Genomic DNA, 24,946 nt, shown 5'->3' on the forward strand with positions numbered 1-24,946 from the left:
CTCACACGGTCAGTGCAGTGTGGGATGGGAGGATTAAGGTGTAAGGGATGCCTGAAGTTTTATCTTTCCTGTATTTCAGGCTCTGCGCTGCCCAGGGGTGCAGCTCTGAGCTCACACTCAGGCTCACTCAGCTCTGCACAAAACAAATCCTGTTCCTGCTGCACACCAAGGACAGCTGGGACAAGTGTTCAGGGCAAAAAGCACAAACAAGGGGGGCTGGAGGGAGGAACAAGGATGGGACTGCATCACCTGAAGCTGGAATTGGACAGTTAAAGCTCAATATGCAAATGGACCAAAATGTGTAACAGTGTGAGACCTCGTGACCTGTGGTCCATTTTGTGCCCATTTTGGGTCCACCTGGGCTCCTGTCCTGCCCTAAGGCCTAAAGGCCTCTCAATAAATCTCTGCTTTATTCTCCAGCTCTGTGCAGTCTCTGTTCCAGGTCAGCCTTCCCAAGGCATCATAAGAACATCATAAGAACATCCCATCTATTCTTATCCATCGATTCCCCCAGGACTTGTGAAGGGAAAAAGCTTTTAAGGGCCTGGGTGACACATCTGGACCTCTGGGAGCAGTCACTCCCGGGTGAAAGGAACCAAGGAAATTCATTTGTTCTGGTTTTCAGGATAAGTTATTGGTTCTTGTGCATATTTAATGTCAAATCTTCAACAAAATCCTGACAGTGGTAACTGCACAGTGCTCTGGCTTTGAGGTAAATATTGATATTCCTGTTCAAACACAGAAAATTCTGAGTGTTAACAAAGAACTGGAAGACAACTTTTTCCATGACTTCTTTCTAATACCTTTGAGGAAGACACCAAAGTTCTTCTCCACACACAGGAGACTGCATTAAAAAGCAGCCACGCTATCAAAAGTACTTTTTGACACTGTGCCTGTAATCTCATTGTTAGAAGTTTCAAATAAATTAGTAACAGAAATGTTAGACTTGTGGAGCTTTTGCTAAAAGCACACACAAAATGTCCTTTAAAAGGGGAACGTGTGCTCAACTTTGTTCTGTCAGGCACCAGAAAGTTGCTGCATTCCATATTTCAATCATCAACTTTTATCATCACGGTTCACCTTGGAGTATCTTCAGAATTTTTAACAGTTGCCTCAAGGAAATTTGCTGGTAAGAAGAGAAGCAAATGTTATGTCTTCCCTGGAGGCAGGAGATAAATGACACTGGGATATGTACTAAAGTTTCTTCTGCTTCTGTGGAACCCAAGATCACACTTGTTTTTGCAAAGAGAAAAGGGGAAACTCAGCTCCAAGTGCTTCAGTTCCATCCCTCACTCAGGATTAGCCACAGTGAATATTCATGTGTGTAAGCATGGCTGTAAAAGACTCAGTTCTCACAAAACTGCAGCAGAACCACAAAAAACAGAGGAGATCCCCAATTTCTGCAGATATTTGATGCTCAGTTATTATCAGTACAGTGTCCAGGAGGCCTACCAGGGATCCAGGGTTGTTTTGCTTTTCTGTCCTCTCTCAAGGAGAGAATAATAATAATGATCATAATAATACTACTATGGCTGCTGTTGCTATTAATTATTAATAATACCATGGGAAAATAATTAATAATTAATTAATGATTAATATTAATGAGTGAATAATTATTTTTTATTAATAACACCAGAAGCCCAGCACCTCTGGCACACCTGGAACACCCCTGATTCCAGGGACAGGACACACACCAGTGACACCAGGCAGGTCAGAAACCAGCAGCCCTTTTCTAACACCGTGGCCTGGATCCACACCTGGGCAGAAGTGTTCTGGCTCTGTTAGAACTGGAACTGGGGCAGAGCAGGGCTGGCTCTGCAGAGCCCAGTCCCCATTCTGGCTCAGTTAGAACTGGGATTGGGGCAGGAGCAGGGCAGGGCTGGCTCAGTTAGAGCCAGGATTAAGGCAGGGCAGGGCTGGCTCAATTAGAGCTGGGATTAAGGCAGGAGCGGGGCAGAGTTAGCTCAGTTAGAACTGGGGTTAAGGCAGGAGCAGGGCAGGGCTGTCTGAGCAGAGCACTCACCGTTCTCGTTGTGCCTGTCCTGCACCAGGTGCTGGTACACCGAGTCAGGCACCTCAGACTGGCGGTAGTACCACTTCACATTCATCAGCAGATGGTCCCTCTTGCTCTGGAAAACAACCGGGAAATCAGCCCCCAGCCCAGAGCCCCACAGGGCCACAGCCCCAAAGCCCCCAGCCCCACAGCCCCACAGGGCCACAGAGCCACAGCCCCCACAGCCCCACAGCCCTACAGCCCCACAGCCCCACAGGGCCACAGCCCCAAAGCCCCAGAGACCCACAGCCCCACAGCCCCACAGCCCTACAGCCCCTCAGCCCCACAGCCCCAAAGCCCCACAGGGCCACAGCCCCACAGCCCCACAGGGCCACAGCCCCCATCCCCACAGCCCCCATCCCCACAGCCCCACAGCCCCACAGCCCCACAGCCCCCATCCCCACAGCCCCACAGCCCCCATCCCCACAGCCCCACAGCCCCACAGCCCCACAGCCCCTCAGCCCCTCAGCCCCACAGCCCCTCAGCCCCACAGTCCCACAGCCTCAAAGCCCCAGAGACCCACAGCCCCTCAGCCCCACAGCCCCACAGCCCCACAGCCCCCATCCCCACAGCCCCACAGCCCCACAGCCCCCCTGGGAAAACCCCAGGGTCACACCCAGAGGGAGCAAAGCATTTCCCCAGCCTGTGACTGATTTCCTGCCCAGACCGCCGGGCAGTTGTGTCTTCATCTGACCAGCAAACCCCAATCCACTCACTCATGCTAATTAACCCGGGGATCAGAAAAGGATTGCCATTTCTGGCCTCATGCAGTCTGCTAATTTCCACAAATAAGAAGTATTTATGGCCAAACATGCAAAAAAGAATACCCAGAGTAACAGCATTCAGTGCAACCATTCTCAGCAGTGGAAACCAAGAGATAATAGATTTTATCCCCCCAAGGACAGATGGATCCAGACATAATCATAGACGTTCTTTATTACACAAAAGAATATGATACTGCACTTCAATCACAATAATTACAGGCTCTGACTGCTCATCAACCTCACAGCACAATTTACACAGAACTCTCTTCCCCAAATGCTCTTTTTCCATTGAGGCTCCAGCCACCAATTTGTTCCTTCTTAGAAGGAAACCAAAGCAGAAACAGCACTTAAAGAGAATTTTTAGATCAAGTCACTCCAGACTGCTGAGTTTATCTCCAAACCCCTTGGTCTGCAGTTCTCCTGCTGCTCCAAACACTTGAAGAAACAAAGGCCCGAAGGGAAAGGAGCATTCCTGGGGCATGAGGCAGCTGCAGTTGGTTTTCCCCTCCTGCAGCCCGGTCCGGGAGCGCTGCTCAAGCCCTGCTCAGACTCACCGGGCTGCAGCCCCCACTGCCCCTCCTGCACCACCCCGGCTGTCCGAGCTGTTCTGCTCAATAAACAACATCCAAACACCCAAACCTCGCCGGGAAACCCTTCCCGAGCAGGGCCCGTGCAGTACCAGCAAACCACTGCCAGTGGCAGCATTGTGCCAGGAAAGCTGGGACCGAGCCACCTCCACAGCCCCAGCCCCAAACCCCGGCAGGGCTGAGGGACCCTTCCTGAAGAACATCTGCAATCAGAGCCAAGCAGCTCCTCTGATCCACGGGGAGGAAAAAACACAATCAAAAGGACAACGAGCGAGAGGCGGCTCTGATTTCTGCTGCCTGCTGTTCAAAAATTGGGGTTGCAGACTTGTCTCTTCTGAAATAATGCTCACAGCTTTTATGAGCAGCCTCTCTGAATTCTCAAGACAAAAAAGTCCAAGTAAATAATCTGCTACCCTCTCACTAAGAGTTCATAAATTCTATTAGTGGAGCTTGCAGCAATGATGGGAAACAGCAACCCAGCATTTCTCTGCAAATTCTCTTTGTATTTCTCAGCTGAGAGGACAAAAACCCCACTCTTGTTACACAAACCCTGAGAGGATGCTCAGAGAGCTTCACTCTGGCACGAAACCCATCCACACACATAAAGACAGTGTGGCACACACAGGCAAAACAGCAACAAAAATATCATTTACAATGAGATGTGCAAGGAACTGTTTACAGGAAAGTCTGTGACAATGATGCACTTGGGGTTGCGTTGGTTGGGTTGTGGGTTCTGGGTTTCTTTGGGGTTTTGTCTGGGGGGGATGAGCTCATCTCCTTCCTAAATACCTCATTTTACCACCACTGGTCATTTTTGTCCAATTCATTTAACAGCTGCACCCTGACAAGCCCTTTTCTGTGCCCACTCTCCAACACAGACGAATCTGTGGGGTTTAACCTGAAGCTTCAATCTTGCTAAAAATACAAAACGTCTGTCAGAGTCTCCCTCCTCACATTTACATCCCTCATGGCACAGAAATTCCTAGACATGCTATTTTGTCAGCCAACTTCCTAAATACGTATGTCATTTTTAAAGCAGACTACACTCAGAGGTGTCAAGGCGCCAACTTCTGTGGCAGACTATTTATTTTCAAACCATGTGCACACAAAAGAAGTGTCCCCTACCTCCTAAAGTGAGACTTTTTTTTTTTTTCCTTTTTCACACCTTTACATCTGAAAAGCTGCAGACATTCACGTGCCAAATCCAGGCTTGCAGAAACTGCAACCATGGCAAGAGCTTTAAATTTCGAGTGTCTTTCTGTCAGCTCAAAACGATTCCCTGTGCTACAAAACCACATTCTCCCCTTTAATGAAAATATTGTCTTTTGCTGCAGCACTCACAAAGTGCTCATTTGGGGGTTTTGTTCTCGCTGACATTTTGGGTTTTGTTCCTTTTAAACAGCATGAATCAGTTTTGGACATTGAACAAGAATTAGATGGGATCTGTAAATGGATTAAAGCATCTCAGTTCACAAGCATCTGGTCAACTTCTATTTAAAATGAGCCTCTGCTTTAAAGGGGGAAAAAATAATGCTGCAAGTTCTCTTTAAAAAGCGGGCATGTCCTGATTTCCAGAGCATCTGTGACAAGCCCAAGGTGCCTGTTTTCCCTGGAACAGAGGTACTGCACACCCAGAGCAGATCTCCAGAGACTGCAGGTTCTCTGCAGGGCAGTGAGGAACCAAACCCTGCACACACCACAGATGTCCTGCAGATCCTCCCAGAGGCCTTTAATCACTGCACTTCACTCCTCGCCCTAGTTAGAGCCACTTCAGCTCACAACTAGCTCTGGAAACAACGTGCCAAATGCTGGAGATGACAGATGGGCAGGCTGGAGTCAGGGAATAGCAGCAATTCAGAGAAACAAACAGCAAAACAGGGACGAGGGACAGAACATCTTCCCAACCTGCCTTCCACCATGAAACCTCACTGCTGTAGAACTGCTTTTTACTCTTGGTCAATTCTGACATTTACCAACAGTTAAAGGAGAGAAAAGGAAAAATAAAAACTGCTCAGATTCACTGTGGGAATTAAAAAAAAAAAAAAAAACAAACAGGGGAGGGACACAAATGAACCCATCTGGAAATCAGGAGCTACAGAGATACAGCAAGGATTGTTCCTCTTCCCTCTCCACAACAGCACGTGGAATTTCACGTTCTCAGGGTATCTTTTTGTAGGCAGTTTGCTAATTAATTAAGAAAACTGATCAGCTGTTTGTAAGCCAAGCAAACCCAGCCTGGAAATGCAGAGGTTATTACTACAAATGAATGTTATTTTTGCAGCTTGATTATTTAATTCAGCCGCCTGCATAGCAACACATAATTACTCCTTGCAAACAGAGCAGCATTGTCAGCGTTCAGCGAGGAACACAAACGTGAAATAAAAGCAGCGATGTGGCCACATGCAGATGAATCCTCTGCGCCCCTGCCCTGCACCCGGAGCCTGCACAAAGCCTGCGAGCCCTAAACCTGTTACTGTTATCTAATGACTGCTCCATCTACAAGGGCTTTTCTAATGGCAACATGCCTCGATGGCTTATCTGGGCACAAAGCAGCGCTGATGGAGCGCAGTAATGCGAGGCAGGAAATGAGAAGCCTTGGGAAAGCCGCGGATAATCGATCAGTGCATTCACTCAAGTGTGAGCTGAGCTGGGAATAAGCTGCCTGGGGTATCAAATATTGCTGTTTCCAGGGTAAAGGCCCATTTCTGTGATCTATGCAGGGCACAGCATAATTTATTGACAAAACAATATCGGATTTCTTCACAATGGCTCGCGCCTGACATTTTCTGACTGTTTACAGCACGAATTTTTCATGTCTCCTTTTTATTCACAAATAAAACTCCTTCTGGAATTCACCGAGTCACCTCAGCGTGCTGGAAATTAATTCAGCCTGGCACAGGAGTAAGTGTGAGATGTAAAACTCTCCCCACACTCCCCTGCCTGAATCCCAGGCTCTCCCAGGTGCACAGAGCCCTGCACACCTGCAGGGACACACCTGGCCCAGCCCCAGGCGTGCACACACTCAGAGAAGGGCTCTTCTCCATCTCTGCTGTGGTGTCCACAGGGTTTGAGGCAGCGCTGTCTGCACACAGCACCAGCCACAAGCAGGACACTGAGGCCTTGTTCCTCACAGAAGGACAGGGCAGGGCAAGGAACAGAGCCCCACAAACACACCCAAGCACCACAGAGGCTGCTCACACCTTTAAACCCTGCAAATCATGGCCAAAGGCAGCCTCCCATCAGGGCACAGGGCTGCAGGGCACACAGGCTGCAGGGCTGGCTGCAGGGCTGGCTGGCTGCAGGGCTGGCTGCAGGGCACACAGGCTGCAGGGCACACGGGCTGCAGGGCTGGCTGGCTGCAGGGCACACGGGCTGCAGGGCACACGGGCTGCAGGGCACACGGGCTGCAGGGCTGGCTGGCTGCAGGGCACACGGGCTGCAGGGCTGGCTGGCTGCAGGGCTGGCTGTGCTCGGGGCAGCCCCAGCTCCAGGGCTGCAGCCCCAGCGCGGCGCTGGCACCGCTGCAGTGCCCAGCAGCTGCCACCTGCTGCCTCCCGGGCGGGTGGGTGGCACCAGAGCTGCCAGACCTGCTCAGAAACACACCCAGAACAGCCCCCAGCTCCAGCACAGCCCCCAGCACAGCCCCCAGCACAGCCCCCAGTTCCAGCACAGCCCCCAGCACAGCCCCCAGCTCCAGCACAGCCCCCAGCACAGCCCCAGCTCCAGCACAGCCCCCAGCACAGCCCCAGCTCCAGCACAGCCCCAGCTCCAGCACAGCCCCAGCTCCAGCACAGCCCCCAGCACAGCCCCAGCTCCAGCACAGCCCCCAGCACAGCCCCCAGCTCCAGCACAGCCCCCAGCACAGCCCCAGCTCCAGCACAGCCCCCAGCACAGCCCCAGCTCCAGCACAGCCCCAGCTCCAGCACAGCCCCCAGCACAGCCCCAGCTCCAGCACAGCCCCCAGCACAGCCCCCAGCTCCAGCACAGCCCCCAGCTCCAGCACAGCCCCCAGCACAGCCCCAGCTCCAGCACAGCCCCCAGCACAGCCCCAGCTCCAGCACAGCCCCCAGCACAGCCCCAGCTCCAGCACAGCCCCAGCTCCAGCACAGCCCCCAGCACAGCCCCAGCTCCAGCACAGCCCCAGCTCCAGCACAGCCCCAGCTCCAGCACAGCCCCCAGCACAGCCCCAGCTCCAGCACAGCCCCAGCTCCAGCACAGCCCCAGCTCCAGCACAGCCCCCAGCACAGCCCCCAGCTCCAGCACAGCCCCAGCTCCAGCACAGCCCCAGCTCCAGCACAGCCCCAGCTCCAGCACAGCCCCCAGCACAGCCCCCAGCTCCAGCACAGCCCCAGCTCCAGCACAGCCCCAGCTCCAGCACAGCCCCAGCTCCAGCACAGCCCCCAGCACAGCCCCCAGCTCCAGCACAGCCCCAGCTCCAGCACAGCCCCAGCTCCAGCACAGCCCCAGCTCCAGCACAGCTCTGGGCGAGCACAGGCTGCTCTGCTGGGAGGCAGGGACAGGAATTTCTGCAGCTCTGGGGATCCTGCAGGAAATGCAACAAGCAGCACTGCAAGGCTGCCTGAGCCCGGTGAATGCAGCAGTGGTTCCCACCTCAGCAGGAGCCAGCCCTGCATTTCCTGAGCTGAATTCAACCCCCCTGCAGTTCTGAGGCAAAGTTCAACAAACCCAGCACGTTCTGACAAAGCTGACTGCTGTGGAACAAGTGTCACCGAGCAGCCCTTTATTTTATTTTATTTAGTGTCACTCATGTGTCTCACCTTGAACACAGCCTCATCCAGGCTTTTAAAGGAGAAAAAGGACATTATTCATTTCAGGTAATGACCGTGAGAGATGTCTGTATTTAAAATAAACTGTGCTATTTATTCCATCAACTTCCCAGCTTTACCAGAAACAAAGCTGCTCACTGTGCTGAGAACCAGCAAGTCACCTGTTTTCATTTAAGTGAAATACACTAAAGCATAAAATACCCTTAAAATTTCAGTGCGATCCAAAATGACAAAAGAGAATTTCATCTTGTTAAAAAAAAAAAAAAACCAGTTATGCTTAAAACCTGGCTGGTTTAAAATAAAAGTATGATAAGATCTTCCATGAAGGTTATGGGTCATTGCTTAGTACCTCATTTAATCCCTTTGTGGTCTCTTTCTGCTCAGTTTCCTTTTTTCCCATCCAGGTTTCCTGGGTTTATTTTCCCACCCACCTCTCCACGTTCCATGGAATTGCAGGAAATTGTGCAGGTGAAGTTGCTGCCAGCTCACAGCTGCTGCCCCTCGAGGGTATCACTGCACCCAGCCGGGCAGGGAAATCCTACCCCACACCAAATTCACAAATCCATATTTCACATCAATTCCCAAATCCCAGGTGAGGCCGTGGAGGTGCCACATCTCTGCTGTTAATGCACAAACCTCCCAAAATGCACACCCAGAGCCATTAATGGGCTGTAATTAGAACCACTGAGAGAGAAAGCAATGAGGATTGGTTTTGATCACAGCACCCCTGCTCCCGTTCTGTGCTGTCCCAGCCCCGCTGTGAGCACAGATTTTGCCTTTCCACAGCAGCAGACTGGGAGGGAGCTGCTGACCCAGAATTGCCAGGGACCCCCTGAGCATCTCCTGCCCAGCACAGCACCAGGAGCCAGCAGCCGCCACCCCTAATGGGATCACAAATGCATTTAACTGAGCTCTGAATGGATGCTCCGGTAATTAAATTCCATTAAGGTGTTTTCAGCATTATGCCAAGGAAGTGCAACACTGAAATGAAGATACCATTCGGGCCCCGCCTGACATTTGCCATTAAATGTCATTTATAGCACATAGCTCAGATCTAATTGCAGAGCAGCACCAGCCACAGTATTTATCACTACTATTAAAACAAGCAGCACTCAGCAGTGGGGCTATTCGAAGCCATCATACACAGTTTAAATAGATTTCTCACCTTTTAAATATCAAGAGGCCACATTTTCTTTACCATCTCACTGAGGGGTTTACCTTTGAACAAAGACACACCAAGAGCTGGAGGATAAAACAATCAGGAGACAGTTTGCTCTGCAAACCCAGCCCGGAGTTTGAACACTCACTGCCTGCTAAAATACCACCTTGAGCAGGGAATTTTGTAACAGGGAAAATTAAAGCACCTTTGCCAACAGGCTGGCACTGGAAACTGTAAAAAGAAAAGGAAAGAAAATGCAGTGATCAGCCAGATCCTGTGGCTTGGCTGTTTCACCACAAAAGCAAACGCTGCTCCTGCGAGGAAACAAAGTGTGTTTGGAAAATAAATGCCTGGAAAGTGAATGTTTCCTTGTGCAGCTCCCCAGAGGACGTAATTTACTCACGAAATGGTCACTTACTGGAATGTTTACATCTCCTCAGAAACTGCCCCGACACACGGGCTATCGACCAGCTGATGCTTCACACCACAGCAAAATCAGCTTTTCACACACGACTCACACGAGGGGGCTGAGCCAAGAGGGCCAGACACAGCCTCCACAAAAACCCTGCCAGCAATTAATGGGCAGCACCCAGAGCAGCTCATCAAGGAAACAAAGCTGCAATCTTAGCAAATGTCCATTTGCAGAAGGCACGACTGTATCTCACCACACAGGGGATTTCTAATACAGATCTGGCTGCCCCTGTATCAAAGGCTAAATGAGCAACACCGGGCTTTAGAGTTTTTCTTTGTATTTATATGTAAATCAGTACTAAATAAAGATACCCCAAAGCAGCTCCACAGGCTGCAATCTCATCTAAACTGAAAGATTGGAAAGATGCTCGCCATTCATCTGGAAATAGCCAGATATTGAAAACACTAAAATCAGAAATAACTACACTGAGAATAAGCGGGGTGCATTTACCTGCTGAAAGAGAAAAAAATCTCGAAGGAAAAGTTGGGAGAGAAATACAAAGAAAAAAACCACTTTTCTTGGGTGTCAACATACAGACAACTGAGATGGTCCACAAGAAAAGCAGCTCTGAAATAAAGAAATGTGCCTTTTAAACCTCCTGCACATCCCATGGCCACCGTGTGCCCTCTGGTTTGAATTACAGAGAACACAGCCAGCCAAGCTAACACACAGCTCCAAAGTTAATCATTTGTCTTGGGCCATATAATCACCACAGCATTACAACCCCAACAAATGAAGCCACTAATAACTTCTATTAAAGAAGTCAAGGTGTTAATTCACTCCCAGGTCCAGCAGCAGAAAGCTTCGAGACCAAGCAGCAGAAACCGCTCAGTCCTCGTGCAGAACTCAAATTAATTTCCTCTATTACTGGAGGCACTGGATGGAACCCATCAGTGCCAGACTCAAAGGCTCTGGCTCCGGAATCCCCCTGCAATGGGAATTCTGTGAATCCTGGGAATGAGGGGTGCTGCCTCTCCCCTGGCCTGGGCACACGGATTTACCCCATCACAGCCAGTTCTTCACAGACTCACTGCAAACAGGAGGATTCTGTGTGCTACCATCACCCAGAAATGCAGAAACGGGCAGGAAACCTTACAAAACAGAAAAATGACTAAAAGTCATTCAGGGAATTTGTATTAAACTTGGCTTGACCTTTTAGAGAGGGCTCATGATCTACATCAGCTTCCTTTTACCAAAGACACTTCTCAGAACGTTGTTTTCAACACTCCCATGGACTTGGTTCCTCAATCTGCTGAGCATTTGGGAAAATGCAAGTGTTAGAAACGATGTCATCAAACAGGGGCTCTGCCTCTCTGTGCCACAGGCTCAGGGGACAAGCCTGCTTCCATCAATGCTGATGTTTCAGCTGCCTGCAGCTCTGGCTGTGCCACCTCCCTGGGAACAGGGCTGGGGCTCCCCGAGCGCTCAGCACCTTGGAAAAGTGAACGAAAATATTCCTGCACTGGCACAAGCAGCACTGACAAACCCAAAGCCATTTCTGGTACTTGAACTGGTGTAAACTGCAGCACTCGTCCTACAAGTGCCTCCCAAGGAGCACATGATAAATTAATCTGTGATAGAACGCAGTATTAGCTCAAATTTCAATATTTACCCTGCCTGCTTCAAACGCAGCCACGCTCCAGATGTGCTCCCAGCTGTTTGTTTTCCTGGCCCGATGTCTTTAGTAACAAACAGCCCCTTGGTTTAATCGCCTCCAGATCAGAGATTTATGACGATATTTCACCACACTGGATGGAATTTTGCACTTCAGAGCGTGAAGTTTTCAGCTGAAAGGCCCAAACCAGCTCCAAACTCCAGGGGCTCATGTTCTGGGGGTGCAGCAAAGCCCACAAAGCCACACCTGAACTCACGATGCACTTTTCAGGTATTTCCTCACAGATTTGTCCCAGCTGAGGGCGGGGAGCTCTAAACCCCAGTCCAGGCTGGTGATCACCACCCTGGGCCCAGAGCCCAGCACAGGAGAGGGAATTCCTGGCTCTGGGACCTGTCCTGGAATGCCAACATGGGAAGCACTACAACACCTCAGGGCAGGGGAGCGGGCCCCAAAGGGCTCTTGGAAAACACCCTCCTCAATGTGCCAGGCACAGACACTGCAGAGAGCATCCAGGAACACCTTCCTGCACATCCCCTGCAGCCCCGACTGATGTTCCACATTCTGCAGCTTCTGCCTCGCAGGGTCCTGTGGTTCACACATATCAAAGCACCCAATTGCCTTTTCTTTTTTTGCCTTCCTTCTTTTTTTTTTTTAAACACGACGAATATGAAAGCACACGCTGAAGCTGGTCCTTGTTAGCGGACCCATTTTCATCTCTTTAAACTCAAAGAGAGCAATTCCCTTGAAAACTGTCGCAGCATTTTCCCAATCCATAAAGAGGAAGTTCAACAGCCTCGGGTCACTAATCGCAACGACGGGAGACACAGAGCATAAATTATGTCTTTCTATTCCACAGCAGTGAAACATATATATTCTTTTATCTTATTTATTTGATTCTCTCTATAAACTGAACGTTTTAGACGTGTTTGTAGTCTAAAGAGGATGTTTTACAAATAAAAAGGAAGCACTTTGTTGTTTAGACAGCAGTCCTTGCAGGGGGTATATTAATATCACATCCAGGTGGATGGACAAGAATTGCTTTACACAACATAACTTGGGTGTTTTCCCAAAAGAAAAACTTTATTTGAAGTTTAAGACCTGCTCAGCACGAGTTTGTAGGTTTTAATAATTTTGCATCACTTTTAACCTTAAAATGTGCCAACAAACAACTGAAGGGAAGATGATTTAAGAACCCCCAGAAGTTCTGCTTAGAAAGCAGAGCAGGATGCTTACGCACTACTAATTTAATTAAAGAGTTATTTTCCTTTCAAATACCCTCTAATGGCCCAAAACGAACCGAGGCTGCTTTAAAAAATCAATCACTTTAATCAAAATTACAACTCCAAATTCTCCATGGATTAGTGCTCAGTGACTGCAGTGTCAAAAACGCAGATCCATCACAGCCCTGCTCCAGTGCCCAGAGGTGACACCAGGTCCTGCAGGGGACAAAGCCCAGCCTGAGAGCATCTGAAGCTCTGCCACACAGGCACGAGGTGGAGCTGACTCGAAGCGTTTTCCTAAGTGGCTCCATCAGTCCCTGCTGAGTAAAAGGGAAGATTCTGCCTCCCCCACCACTCAGGCACAGAACAGGCACTCACAAAAAGGAGATTTTGCCTTTCCTGCCACTCAGGCACAGAACAGGTACTCACAAAAAGGAGATTTTGCCTTCCCTGCCACTCAGGCACAGAACAGGTGTTAAAAAAAAGGAGATTTTGCCTTCCCTGCCACTCAGGCACAGCACAGGTATTCACAAAAAGGAGGTTTTGCCTTCCCTGCCACTCAGGCACAGCACAGGTGTTCAGAGAGCATTCCATCCTCTTGTCCCCGTGCCAGCTCCTCTGTCCCTCTCAGCCTGCTGGAGACCCTCCCCAGCATTAATCTCACACAAACAAAACCCCCCTGGCACAGAGGGGTCCCAGGCTCAGCCTCACCCCACAGTGACCAATCCCTCCCCTGCCAGGACACGCTGCAGGCCAGGGCCAGCTGCCACTGGGGCAGGTTTGGGGTGCCCCCCACACCCCAAAGCCTGAACTGAGCCCTCATTGCCACGAGAGCATGAAAAGCATCACCCCCACCTCAAAGAGCAATTCCCAGCACATCCCTGAGGGATGGGACACACGCTGGAATTCAGTGGCCACCGTGACATTTCACATTCCTCAAGGAAAGCCTTCTGAAAGCAGGAAAACAAATTCCTTTAATGAATTATCTTCAGCAGCTCGCGAAGCATAACAACGTGTCTGTGGAGGCTGAGCAGAGACACAGGAAATCTGACAGTGCTCAAGTACCCCCAAATGACCAGAGAGAAAATTTCAACTTCAATAATCCTAAAGGTCAGAAGCATTATTAAACATGACAGATGCTCTCACTATTCAACACCAGAGGACATGGCTAAATTTATTCTAACTCCATTTTCTCTTGCTACATAAAACCCAGCTAATGTACAATTTGATACTTTTTTTTTCTAAAAGCTAGAGATAACATTTTTTCTCTCCATATTTTCCAGCTGGCACACAATGATTTATTTAGCACTCAATTATCTCAGCACAGGTGTAGGAATCAGGTTTACTTGGGGTAAGGGGGAGGAAACAAGACAGGAGAAAGGTAAAATAAAAAAGCTAAGGGTGGTGAAGGCCACATTGCCATGACAAAAGGCTTAACAAAATTAAAAATATCAGCCCAGGAGCCTTTCCTGGGGGGAATAATCCCCCACAGCCCCCAGGCAGCCTTCAGTGCTCTGTGCCAACAAGCCAGCCACGAAAATTCCAACTGCTGGATGCCAAGTGGGGCAAAAACAAACCGGGCAAGCACATTAAAAAGAAAAAAAAAAAATCAAAACAACCCCCCTGTGGATTATTCTGTGTGGTTTTTGTTTGTTTGTTTTGGTGGTTTGTATGTGTGTTTGGGGGTTTTTTCTGTAGCCCCTAAGTTGTAAGGTCTGGATTGCAATTGCAAAGACCCAGGCCATATGGAAGGCACGGAGGCAGAGCTGGATTGGAGCCCTAAAAAAGACACATCTAGCCTTAACTTCCAGCTGTTTAATGCTCACTCTGAACAATGCTGCCATCTGCTTTAAACCTCCAAACATGAGCACTGCCTCTCCAAAAGGCCATGATGTAATTGTGACACAACACTGCAGCTCTGCAGGAATTAATTCAGCTGCACTGGAGCATTTCACTATCGAGGCTACTCAGGAAAACAACCCCAAAATCTCACAGAAAATGGTAAATGTCGGTTAATTGACAAAATAATGGCACTGATGAAATTAAAGATCTCAGCCAGGTCTGAACACAGCCCTGAGCACGTTGGGAATGCTAAATATTCTGGTTTAGCTGGCTCAGAATGGATGGTTCCTGCTCCTGCCTTCCTTCAGAAGATGCACAATAAAATAAAAAGAATGCTGCTCTATATTTCAGCTGAGTCCAGTGAAACTCCAGTACCCATAAATCCACAGAGCAGCCTCATGCCTCTTCCCTCAATTCTGAAGCTCACCTGAGAGACACTGCAAATCCCCTGCTAATTTAACAGCCTGAAAGCAGCACTTAGAGAACAGTCTGCCATACAAAAAGAATTTATTTTTACACAGATGTGACAAGCCCAAACCTCACTGTGCAGCACAGCTTAGGATCTGTGTGAGAATTCAAAGTGGCATCTGGGTAATAGCAACCAAAAAAAAAAAAAAAAAAAATACACAGAGAAGCATTGTAAAAAGGAGGGGAATTATCAAAATGGATTCATATGCATCTGGAATTATTTTAATACAAAACGCCCAGCAAATCTCCCTGTGCTGCTGACAAATCACCAGCTGAGGTAAATCCCAGATAATGAAACATTGTAAGGAAGGCTCTATTTAATAATTTAGCCCCTGTCAAGGAGTTTGTATTGATTCTTGTTTCCAGCACAGGGAGAGAATGTTATCTGCAGCCTCACGGCTCAGTGACAGCATCAGTGGATTTAATCACTGAGCAGCCCCTGCCATGCAATCCTTAAACTGTCACCTCTGATCCTCCATCACTGCTGCCACTTCTGCAAAGCCCTGCACCCACTGTCACCCACACTGTCACCCACACTGTCACCCACACTGTCACCCACACTGTCACCCACACTGCCACCCCACACTGCCACCCCCACTGTCACCCCACACTGCCACCCCCACTGTCACCCCACACTGCCACCCCACACTGTCACCCCACACTGCCACCCACACTGCCACCCACACTGTCACCCACACTGCCACCCACACTGTCACCCACACTGCCACCCACACTGTCACCCCACACTGCCACCCACACTGCCACCCCACACTGTCACCCACACTGTCACCCCACACTGTCACCCCACACTGCCACCCACACTGCCACCCACACTGTCACCCACACTGCCACCCACACTGTCACCCACACTGCCACCCACACTGTCACCCACACTGCCACCCCACACTGTCACCCCACACTGCCACCCACACTGTCACCCCACACTGTCACCCCACACTGCCACCCACACTGCCACCCACACTGCCACCCACACTGCCACCCACACTGCCACCCACACTGTCACCCCACACTGCCACCCACACTGCCACCCCACCGTGCCCCACTGCAGCCACAGCAGCGCTTCCACCCGCTGCACATTACACAGAAAAGCCAATCTCATTCGCAGGCTAAATCTTTTATTTTAAATAATTCAGTGCTCATTCAAACGTCTCATTCATCCGGCTCCTATTAGCAAGGAGCTGTCCCTTCATGGCAAACGGGGCAGCACCTCCAGAGCCCTGGAATCAGCCTGGCTGGGGCTGGGAGCGCCTCAAAGCCCACCCAGTTCCACCCCTGCCATGGGCAGGGACCTTCCACTACTCCAAGCCCTGTCCAACCCTGCCTTGAAAAGGTTTAGCAGTAATTTGGAGGAAGAAGAAAATCTTTTTTTGCCTTTTCTTGGCCGTAGAAGGAGCAATGAATCTGGAGAAGCAGGAAAAAAAAAATCTGTATTAATCAGCATTTTTTCCACACCAAAAAGGAAAGGTCACGCTGCCTCGGAACTGGCCAGGAAAAATTTGCCACAAATTAATTCAGCTGCAGTTCAGGAACAGAACATCAATTCATCTGCAAACAGAATGAGGCTTTTAAATACATAAATGCTTGTGGCTACAGAAACCTCACCCAGATATTTGCATGCAAAAACCCCAGCTCCTGTAACAGTGCAGAGAATAACAGATGTAAATTTAACATGGTTGCTAAAATGCAAGGCCACATGCAGGAGGAATGCAAAGGAGAGGAAGCATCAACTGCATAATTTAGAAAAACAATTTTCTTTTGATTTTTTTCTCCTCCTTCATTCCAGGTGAGATGCAACACTTTCCATTTTATAATCCTTTGGATGGGAGCAGAGCGATCCCGGAGGCCCACGCAGCCAAGGTCATCATACCCAGATTTTCTATTACAGGGCACTAGCAGCATTTCACAACTGTCTTTTTATGCACTTCTGCCTTTCCATCCAGACTATAAATTGTTACAAGGCCCTGGGGCAATCCAGCTGTATACTCCATTCAAATCAGGCTTCAAGGAGAAAGCTCCACAGTCAAGATGCTTCCATCAAGTAAACACACAGGCACAAAGGGCAACTGCATCACAATTAATAACGTTTCCTTTTGTGTGGCAAATTCAGCGTTTTTCTGGTGTAAAGCTTCCCTCTGATGCTTCAATTCAGAGTGTGGCCATTAGCATTTTAAATGTGACATCAAATTAAGTCAGGATGTGAGGAAGCACAAACACGCCGCTGAAATCCATCTGCTGGTCAGGTTCTGTGTCCCCCTGGAACGCAGGAAAACCTTAAAAAGGCAATTTGGACTCATTTATCCAGGCTGGAAACTGGCAGCAGGAAAGGTGGGAAGGCAGGACGGATGAGAGGGCAGCGCTGCAGCTCTGCAGCGTTTGGAGCACTGAGCTGGGCTCAGCACCCAGCTCCCCTTGCCTGCCACTCCTCACCCCGTGGCTTCTGCTCCTCTTTGCTCCACTCCTCCCTCACTTCCACCTGCTGCCCCAGAGGAGAACACAAAGCAGCTCCCAGGATGGGAGTCCCAGTGCTGCTCTCCCTGTGGAATTGTTTCCCCTCCCTGTCAGGGTTGCTGGGTCCCAGCAGGTTCCTCAGAACTCCCGGTGATGCTCCAGGATCGTCTCCAGGCCAGCGCAGCCTCCCCTGGCCTCAGCTCAGGTGAGCCCCACCTTGTGCTTGGTGCTTTCCTCCCACAACACCAAAATCCAGGCAGCTTCTCCCACTTCTGATCTGTGCAGGCACAAAAGCCCTTTCCCACAGACATGGCTCTGCACTACTTTTGATATTGAAATTGAGCCTTAATCAAAGCTGGATACGCATGGGTTTAGAGGCACTACATAATTAATATATTCACATCTGAAATGTAATTACTGCTGTTGCATCATGTGTTTAAAGCCAACAGCTGGCTACTTAAGGTGAGAAGACACTTTCATTGGGATGAAACAATGCTGTAACCAACACTGCAGGGTTTTTTTGCTCAGAACCTCTCCTGAGCTTCACCAGGGCCCAAGTTCCCCTGGCTGAGCCCTCTGCAGGGAGAGCTTTGCTGGGATTCTGACGGATTCACAGGGATGTTCCTGCTGGAGTTCCCATCACAGCGTGTCAGAGCTCTCCCTAAAGCAGGTTTAATTTGTGTACCTGGGGGCTGGGGGGTTATAAAACATCCCTTAACCCACTGGGCACACACAGGAACTGAACTGCTGCACATTTATTGGATTTTCTCACACGAGCCACTCAGCTAAGTTTTAATTGTGTGTTTTCATCAGCCAGAAGTAATCACAATCAACATTTTAATTAAGATAAAGAGAATGGACAGAATTTTAGGACTTATTAACCACAAACAAAGAGATAAAAGGAAATTTAACTGTTTATAATCCTTTGTATTACAATCAGTGTAAACTACAAAAGAAACACATTAAATACTACTATTTAATAAGAGAACTCTTTAGCTATGAAGTCATACCCTCAGCTTGAAGAAAATAGAAACCTGTTTCTTCAAATGGCCTGATCTGAAAGGAAATTCAGTGAGAACTTCCACTTTCAAAACACAGCACTCTTCAATTAAGGGAGAATTTTTAAAAAAGGACTTGTTTCCTTTTGGGGGGCAGAAAGTGCTGGGCTGTGAATGACAAACAGGACTGAGCAGATCCCTTGCTATTTCCTCCAGAAATTCCAGATACCATTCTGGTGCCAGGAACTCAGGAGATCAAAGTGATTCTGGCCAGGTTTGATTAATTCTTAGCAGAGCTCAGGCTGCAGCTCAGAGCCCACAGAAACAGGATAAGCAACTGCAGCCAGGCTGAAGGACATGAAATGAGTGAAGATTGGATCAATTTGGGAAAAATTAACACTGAGGGGAGGGTGAAGCAACATTTGATCCCCAGCTCCTCTTCTCAGAGCTGTGGAAGTTCAGAACTGCAGACAATTCCCAGTTCACCTCCCCTCCTCTGCCAGCTAAAGCGTGGCTCAGTCAGCCCTGCTCTGCTGGCTGTGCTTTGATCAAGGTATTTGTAGCACCAAAGAGCATTTAAGGAATACTTCGTCAAGCCTGTAGATTTTTAAAATGTTTGACTCGTGCCAAATTAAAATGAACGAGAAGTATGCTTCCCTAACTTCCTGATGAATAGGAAATGTGGATTTCTGACAGCAGCAGGCTGCTGTGGGAACAACTGCATTGTTAAAAATGCACTGGTGCTATTGCAGAATGAAGGGAAAAGCACAGATTGACATCCAGGAGACAATTCCTGATGTAAACAACCTGAACGTTTTTTCACAGAAAAGAAATAATCAGAGAAACTTATGTTTTTTTAATGCACCGAAGCATTAACTGCTTCCATTTTATTGGACTTGCCTGTGTAATTTAAACCCCAAGCTGTAAGATTGTTCTGGAACAAAAAACCCACAGTAAGCAAACCCTGAATCCCATGGTAAGGATCCCACTTTCCCCGTTCTGTGAAACACCATTTTCCTCCTTAAAGCTGCTCAACAGGCAATGCCAGGAAAGAATTAAAGCCACATTACTCTGCCCTTTTACAGGCTTTCTCCACCTTCCAGCTTCCCAACTGCATTTTGCTGTTTCCTTTTCTTTAAAAACAACCTTTTTTAAAATAACTGACATTGTAAGCTGGATAGGACAGGCTTAAAGGGGGGAAAGAAGTGCTCCCCAAGGGAAAATAAGGTTGGAAAAGTTGCTTTAGAGCCAGTCATGACCTTGCATAATCCAGATTTCCAGGAGACCGCTGGAACCCAAGCACTGGCTCAGCTGCCCCGACAGAGGAGGGAGAGCAAACACTGAGTACCAGCAATGAGGGGGAAGGAGCTGATAACCAATAAAAACATGTAAGGCAACAGAGCAAACTCAGATTTAATCATTGCTTCACCACAGTTTGTTCCTAATCAAAGTCCTTAGGGATAATCTGGTCTTGAATTCTGAAAGAGGATAGTATTAATCCAGAGAAAATGAATTAGCACCAAAAAGAGATTAATAAAATGTTCTGGGACACAGACAGCAGAAAATACCTAATCAGCAGAGAAAAAAATCATCTACTGCCTTTTTTTAAAAATACAGACAGCTATCTCACACTCTTGTGAGCAGCAACAGCAATTTCACTTTTAAATGTTTTAAGTTCAAGAATTCAAACTGGTGAAGTGAAGCAAACAAAGAAAAGCATTTCTGGGTATCACACCTTCTCACCTGACCTGCCACCCCATCACTCTCCATGAGGAGAAGAAAAGGAAGCTGCACCTTTAACAAGCACTCAAACATTTCAGGGTTGGAGGGCAAAAACAAACCAGTGGATTCCCAGAGAATCCTCCAAGTTCTGCAAAATCCCAAACAAAACCCAAACCATCCCAACAGCACGAGAGCTACGGGAACATCACTGTGTTTTTACATCTTTGAGTCCTCCCTTCCCAACAGAGCTGCTCTGGGGAGGAGCAGGAATCCACAGAGATCCAAGTGCAGCAAGGGCATCCTGATTTCCATGGGGGCAGACCCAGGGGTGGAACGAGCCCAGGCTGCACAGGGCAGGCAGCTCAGCACTGCCTGCACAGGGAACTGAGGCTCCCTTTGAGCACCACACATCCCTCTCCCCTCGCACCACACGCCTGCTCTACTGTCAGGTCATTTTTATTTAAGCAACTTGTCTCTGTGGGCAGCTGGGGGAAAGAATTCCTCCTTCTCTGAGCCTGACAGGGTGCACAGGACTCAGCCCCCATTAGCATCTCCAGCTCCTTCCCACCAGTGCTGCTGCTCCCCCTCAGCACAGATGGGTTCCCCCAGCAGGTGAGGGGGGCTCACCCTGCTCTGAAATCCAGCTTTTCCCAAGAGCTCCTCCAGCTGCAGGGACAGCCAGTGCATTTCCCTACCCACAGGGCAGAGCCCTTCTCCTGCCACAGCCTCAGCGCTGCTGCCCTTCAGCTCCTTCCCCTGAAACACCTGAGCCCAGCCACACCTTGCTGGAGGTGATTTGGAGGGGTGGCACCGATCCTGCAGTGACAGCACCTGCAGGAAATTCTGGAGCCACGGCAGGGCAGAAAGGACACAACAGCTGAAGTGCCCCTAAGGCATCCATCATACGTCACTTCTCAATTCCACAAAGGTATTTCCATGAATTCTGAAAGCTTGAAGGGATCTGGGACCACAAAAACGGTAAAAACAAGAAGATAAAATGTCATCCATGAGTGTTTTCAACACAGTTAAGCTGGATTGATCAAATCATTGAACAGCTCCTCACGTGGCCTCCCTTAAGGCATCATTTGGGTTTTTGATGGAGAAAACAAACCCAGAGAGCTCCTGCAGCTGCCCCTGGAGCTTGGGAACAGCTCTGCTGCTCTGCCTGCCCTGCTCAGCTCATCCCAACACAGCCACAGCTCGGAGGGAAGGACCAGCCCCTGCCACACAAGTGCAGGATGGCAACAGAGACATTTCCTGAGAAAGCAGCAGTGAGCAAAGCTCCCTCACGAGGAGCTGATGGCTGCTGAAGTGCAATTGCTCTTCAGGAAAAGAGCTGCTCCTCTCATATAATTTTTAATAGCACTGATTCATCTTAATGTCAAGAGAAAGTTGTGATGGAAGGATAAACTAATGCACCACAGAACAGCACTTCACCTGCCACGAGTGCTGAACTGCAGAGAGCAGGCACAGGAAGGCAACTGCTGCTTTCTGCGAGTCACAATGTTGAGACACTGGAGTACAAAGCTGCTCTGAAATGATATTTAACACCTGCCTCTGCAGCAGTGGGACTGCACCAGGCTGGGAGTGATCCCGAATGCTAAACCAGACTGCCAGACCTCTTAGAACCAGTTTCTAGTTCAGCAATAAACATAAAACCATCCAGCTGTGGTTTCAGATCTTACTGGGAACAGCAAATTAAAGCCCAGTTTATTTGAAACTCAGTGGCAGTTTAGTCCCAGCCCAGACTGGCCCTCAGCACCTCTCACCCTGCACGAGTGGATCACAGCATTGGCTGGGTCACCTTTAACTCCCTCTCATTTTTTAAAGATGTAAGTTTATCTTCCTGTTTCCATCAGTAAAACACCCCCATAAACTCCTGTACCCAGACTGCACCTAGAACCAGGGGAAGCATAAGGTATGGCTCACACACTCAGCCAAAAACCTTTATTTTGTGACAACCAACACGATAATGTATTTAATTAGTAGGCGACATTTCAAAGCTGTTGACTTTAACTTTCCTGCTTCACTTGACATATTTAGCTGAAGGCAAAACAAGGCTGTTTTCCTGTTGGTATCTCACACTAGAAGAGAAATCAAGTGTCCTTTCCACTGCTCATCCTCCCTTTCCCCCAACAGGAAAATCCACAGCCACACACACACTGGGGATTTATTTTTGCTGGTATAATCAGCATCAAGAGGGTTTTGGTTTTGTCATTTCTACAAGTTCCTTTTATGCATTATGTCAGTAAGAAAAATTAAATTAACAGAGAAATTCGAGAACTCTGAGCAGGCAAAAGTAAACACAGAACAGAGACACAGTTTCCATGTCAAAAATGATGTGAAATTGCCAGCAGCCCTGTGCCAAGTCCTTTGCTGCAAACACGAGCAGAGAGAAACCACTTCAGAAACATCTAAAGGTAACTAAAGCTGCAGCACACTTCCCACAGTCCTGAAAAGAGCCTGGTCCAAACTGACAACAGCTTTTGTTCATCTCCTGAGCAATGAATGCAGCTCAGCAGGACCTGAGTGCCCAGAACCACCCCTGTAATTCCCCCCAAAGCAGCTGCTGGTGGGCACAGCTGCCCCCAGCTGAACCCACAGACCACAGATCCAGGGACCCCCTAAAAACGGGGAGGGAGAAGGGGAGGAAGGAGGGAAGAAGCCCACAAGTGCCAAGCACCACCAGGGACATCAGCACCAAGGAGATTCTCCTGTGTTATTCCAGAATAACTGGAAAAGCTTGGAAGGAAGGAAGGTTTATTCTGATGGCAGCAGCCTGTGGTGATCTATGTCTGCAGACAATACATTGATAAGGAGAGTTTATTATGTGCTCAGGACTTCAATAAAGCAATAACGAGCAGCAGTCATGAATTCCCAGGAATTCCCAAATCTGCTGCCCACAGAACTCTGCCAGGTGCCAAAGCTGTGCCCTGCCTGTGCCCAGGCAGCAGCTCCTGCTGCACAGGCTGCACCTTCCAGGAGTGCAGGCAGGGAAAGGGGCAAACACAGCTCTGCCCTGTTCCTGCTCAGGTCCCTGACTTTCCACTGTTAAAGAATGAAGTGCTAACAGCTTCTTAAACGTTATTTCCCATTTCTCCCGATTAAACTGGTCACCTTAGTCTGGTGTCCCTGCAGCCCATGGTCAGCTGGGACCACAGCCCCACAGCCAAACTGAACTTCCCAGGAAAAATTTAACTTCCTGAGCCACAATTTCCTGAAAACACAACTCAAAGTTCACCCTTCTGTTCCTCTGGACACAGCAGGTCACAAACTGAACTGCCCCAGTGAACTGAGGCTGCACCAAAGACAGGGCTGGGCTTTAATAAAAACCAGCTCCTGTTTCAGAGGGTAAAGATCCACTCACAGGAATTCAGGCTGAGAAATATCCCCCCTCTGGACACTGGGGCAGGGGAAAGGAGGAGATGTGAAAATGTTCCTTACCAGTTTGAAGTCTTGAATGCTGCAGATGAAATAGGGCGTGTTCGGCCGGCGACTTTCGATATAAACGCAATCTTTAAAAACACAAGATTTTAGAATAACGGGCATTAACTTCTGTGCCTCCAAGAAAGAACATAAAAACAGGATAAATTCAAACAGCTTAAACTTTGAAAGAACCACCATTTCATTTGCATATTGTGTAATTTATTCTGAGTGTGATCTAAAAATGGAAACTATTTATGATGATAAATAAGGGAATTAACTGCATAAAAATTAACTTTGATTTGAATAGACATTTTGCTAGGAAAACAAAAAGAAAGGAATTTCAAGACCACTCTGGATTGAGTTAATAACAATGACCAGGTCACAGCCTATGAACCAGACCAAAATAAGAGAGGAAAGTAATCAGATTTTTCGTGGTCAGCTTGCCATTAAGAACCCAGCACTAACATATTTTCTCTTCTAATGGTGAAGAAAACCAAGGCAACCAATCACAGATGAAACCCAGCAAACTTAAATTAGATTTACCTCAGGGAAGGCCTGCGCTTTCTCCAATTACATTTGACAAGACAGAAACACAGTAATTATTTTTGTTTGCTTTTGACAACTGGGCTCTCCAAGGCTGCTGTAACATAAGGTCTGTTGTATTCAAAACAGTCTTGGCAAGAGCTACAACAAAAGCAATGCCCTCGGAATGAAAACACGGCAGGATGGGAGAGCAGTGCCTGATTAATGATCCTGACCTTGGAACTCAGCAAACTCACACACAGCCTGCTAAACAGAGAGAAGCCAACCCCACAGCAAGCAAATATTGAAAGGACAGTCCTGGTGTCCCCTCTCACACACAGATAAGGAACTGCTGCTCAAAACACAGGAGAGACAACACACACCCTGTCCCAGGAGGGATTTCCCATCAACCTTTTTGGATTTCTACAGAAAACCTCCAAAATCCCTGAGTTTTATAAGGCCCATTTCAATTCAATACAGCTCATTTGGAATCCAGCAACTTCACCACATCCAGGTATTCCTGCAGCCCTGGTTATCCCAGATTTCCCTGGCTGATCCCTGCACTTTCCAAGCCTGCAGTCCCTCCAAGAGGACCCCAGCTGAACCTCCCATCCCCGTCCTGCTCCACCAGGAGCCGCCTCCAGGGACTCTGGGGGTCACTGGGAAAAGCTGCGACATTTCAGACACAAACACCACAACCTGAGGGGTCTTTTTGGGTTTTCCCCTGGGTGCCCCGGCTGTGCAAGCCCCATTCTGCAGAGTTTATCAGGCAGGAGACAGAGCCAAGCACGGCTGTGAAATGGCTGGCACAGAGTGAGGGATGGGGCATCCCCTGTGGATGA

The 24,946-nt window shown here is 48.6% G+C and overlaps 1 protein-coding gene across 6 annotated transcripts in view; it reads right to left on the bottom strand.

The window, feature by feature from the left end:
- RERE (arginine-glutamic acid dipeptide repeats) overlaps positions 1-24,946 on the bottom strand; it is a 173,832-nt gene that overhangs the window by 85,531 nt on the left and 63,355 nt on the right. For all 6 annotated transcript variants that reach the window (XM_063417493.1, XM_063417492.1, XM_063417488.1 and 3 more), the window contains exons 3-4: positions 23,601-23,671; positions 2,024-2,129 (exon numbers count right to left, since the gene is read on the bottom strand). In XM_063417493.1, coding sequence (XP_063273563.1) covers positions 2,024-2,129; positions 23,601-23,671 — 177 coding nt within the window. The remainder of the gene's footprint in view (positions 1-2,023; positions 2,130-23,600; positions 23,672-24,946) is intronic.

This window comes from Prinia subflava, chromosome 21 (assembly GCF_021018805.1).
Source record: "Prinia subflava isolate CZ2003 ecotype Zambia chromosome 21, Cam_Psub_1.2, whole genome shotgun sequence".
NCBI lineage: Eukaryota > Metazoa > Chordata > Aves > Passeriformes > Cisticolidae > Prinia > Prinia subflava.